Genomic DNA, 2,284 nt, shown 5'->3' on the forward strand with positions numbered 1-2,284 from the left:
TGTTGAATTATGAAATGGCTGAATCTTACCCATCGCGTTGTTACATCCTAAACGCTCTTTACATGTGACCTACCAGGTTTTTGAAGAAAAAAGTAAGTAATACTCATGCTCAGATAGCCGACGTAAAGAAACCATGACTGGTTTTAAGATTGACCTCATTTCGATTTTTGCTTGAAGCTAGAGAAAGCTTATAAACGATATTGAAGCTATGGGGAAACGGAGTCCTGTGTGTTGAAATCGAAACAGCGTCTTGATATTGTTGACTCCAGAATATTACTCTCTTCGATCAAAAGACTTGGTTATTGCTTGATTTGCGGATAAAATAGAGTTACAAGATCACGTAACGAAGGTTTGAGTGTTTGGCTTTCATATGACAGGTTTATATGACTAACAATGCCTTCTTCTAATCCTTGCAAATACAAAGTTACAGAGCAGACCCTGTTGACCTATTTAACAATCAGTTGACGGCACCAGCTATGTTTGGCCACTACACAACAAAGCATAGATGTTTGAAGGGAAGAGAATATCTTGTTCTCGTACTGCTGCGCATCAAATGTATTGGTGGCAAAATTGCGAGCGGGCGAAAAACGAGTAACGCTGCTCTTTGTATCACTAGTTCGAACCTATACGCGCTTGACGACTTAGAAACCTACTAACTCAACGTCAAAGCTTGTTGTTGGTACCGATTTTTCCCGCAAGCACAATCAAATAGTAGATCCTCCGATTTGATTGCGACGTTTTCAATTTTCAACTTACCTATGCAGCCAACATCTACATCTTCCATCTATTTTTCATACAAAGTCAATTCTGCTTATTATGGTATAAATACATGTCCATGACGACTACAAACAGTTCCATGATGACTACGGTAAGGTGCGTTGTCACCGAATACTAACATTTTTTTGTATGAGTTGACAATCAATTCGCGCCCAGATCAACGCATCGTTTTTGATTTACTAAATAACACAGTGCTTTCGAGACATGAACTTGTTGCGGATCGAGTGAAACACAATTAGCGACCGATGTGACAACGGACGAAAATTTTCAAGCCTCGGAGACAGTTTTATGTTCGCAGCAGCGGGAAGCTCACATGTAGGCGATGAAGCGTCTTCCTTCTGTTGCCAATCGTCTTGCCTGTCAAGGTGAATTTGGAAAGCTGTAGAGTCGCGTAAAGTAGGAGGAGTACCCGGCGATTCTGGAAATGGTAGTGTCGGAGTTCCATCGTGCATGGTCACCGCGAGTCCGGCTTTTTGATTATCGGACACTACATACGGATGCAGCGGTGACAACATCTCGTGCAGAATATTTAGGGAATCCCTTGCGCTTCCCCCTTGAGGTGATCTTGACTGCGCAAGAACCGGACTTTCGACTGAAGGAGAGACGCGCTGAGCCCCAGCATCAGCTCGTAGTCTTATAAACCGACTGGTGACGGATCCCGATTGCCAGCACGCGAAAACTTGTTCGTCCGACCTTGTATTGTGGAGTGCACACATGGCGCAACAAACACGCTGACCAGCCACCATTTTCTCCAATGTAAAAACTGGATCATCAACGTCTTCTGCAGTCGTAACATCTTCGTCTACATCGTTCAGTATGGTATTGGTCGAGGAGCTGCTCTGTCCTAATATATCGTTATCTGACTCTTTGTCCTCGTCAATCTCAAACACGAACGAGTCGGAAAATGGTTTTGCTAGCGTTTGGTCATTTCCAGGTGACTTAAAAGCCTCCACTGCATCAATCCCACTGCGGTTCGTAATAAATGTTATCACCTCGGGCGCGACTTGATCCATCAAAACCTTGCATCTCTGATTAAGTGGATTCAGTAAAACTCGTTGCAACGTGGCTAACAGTTTGACTAGATCTTGGCGCCGCCTCTCTACAATGCGAGACTTGACTTTGTCGCTGGAAAGTCGAAAGAAATAACTGGCCGTTCGCTCAGTAGGTAGACTACGTTGCACGTATGAAAAGAGCCACGGGCATTCGGCGAAACATAAGTGGCCGCGACTTAGCACCTTGAGAACTCGATTTTGAAATGCTTCACACTCAGAATAAGATCGAAGATGACGCCAAGTTGAGCTTGATTTGTTGTCGTGAACTGTAATCGCAAATGTTAAAGCATCCTTCGTCAGTGACTTCGTCGTCACCTCAACGGTCACATTGGATAGGTAGACGGCACTTGAAGGCACAATTATTGAACATTTCGAAGCTTTAAAATTCTTATGAAGGTGATTGGCGTAGAGCGCAGAGCATTTAGGGTGGCGATGCGTTGGAAACTGCAAAGAGC

General features: G+C 44.0%; 1 protein-coding gene across 1 annotated transcript; it reads right to left on the reverse strand.

The window, feature by feature from the left end:
• Positions 1–956: 956 nt before the first annotated feature.
• PHALS_12328 (PROTEIN C09E7.6) lies at positions 957–1,790 on the reverse strand (the record flags this gene model as incomplete). The annotated part of the gene is made up of 1 exon (XM_024727855.1): positions 957–1,790. One exon carries the CDS (start codon positions 1,788–1,790, stop codon positions 957–959), a length of 834 nt encoding a protein of 277 aa, XP_024578390.1.
• Between the last annotated feature and the right edge of the window lie 494 nt (positions 1,791–2,284).

This window comes from Plasmopara halstedii (assembly GCF_900000015.1).
Source record: "Plasmopara halstedii genome assembly, contig: Scaffold_614, whole genome shotgun sequence".
Classification (NCBI taxonomy): Eukaryota; Oomycota; class Peronosporomycetes; order Peronosporales; family Peronosporaceae; genus Plasmopara; species Plasmopara halstedii.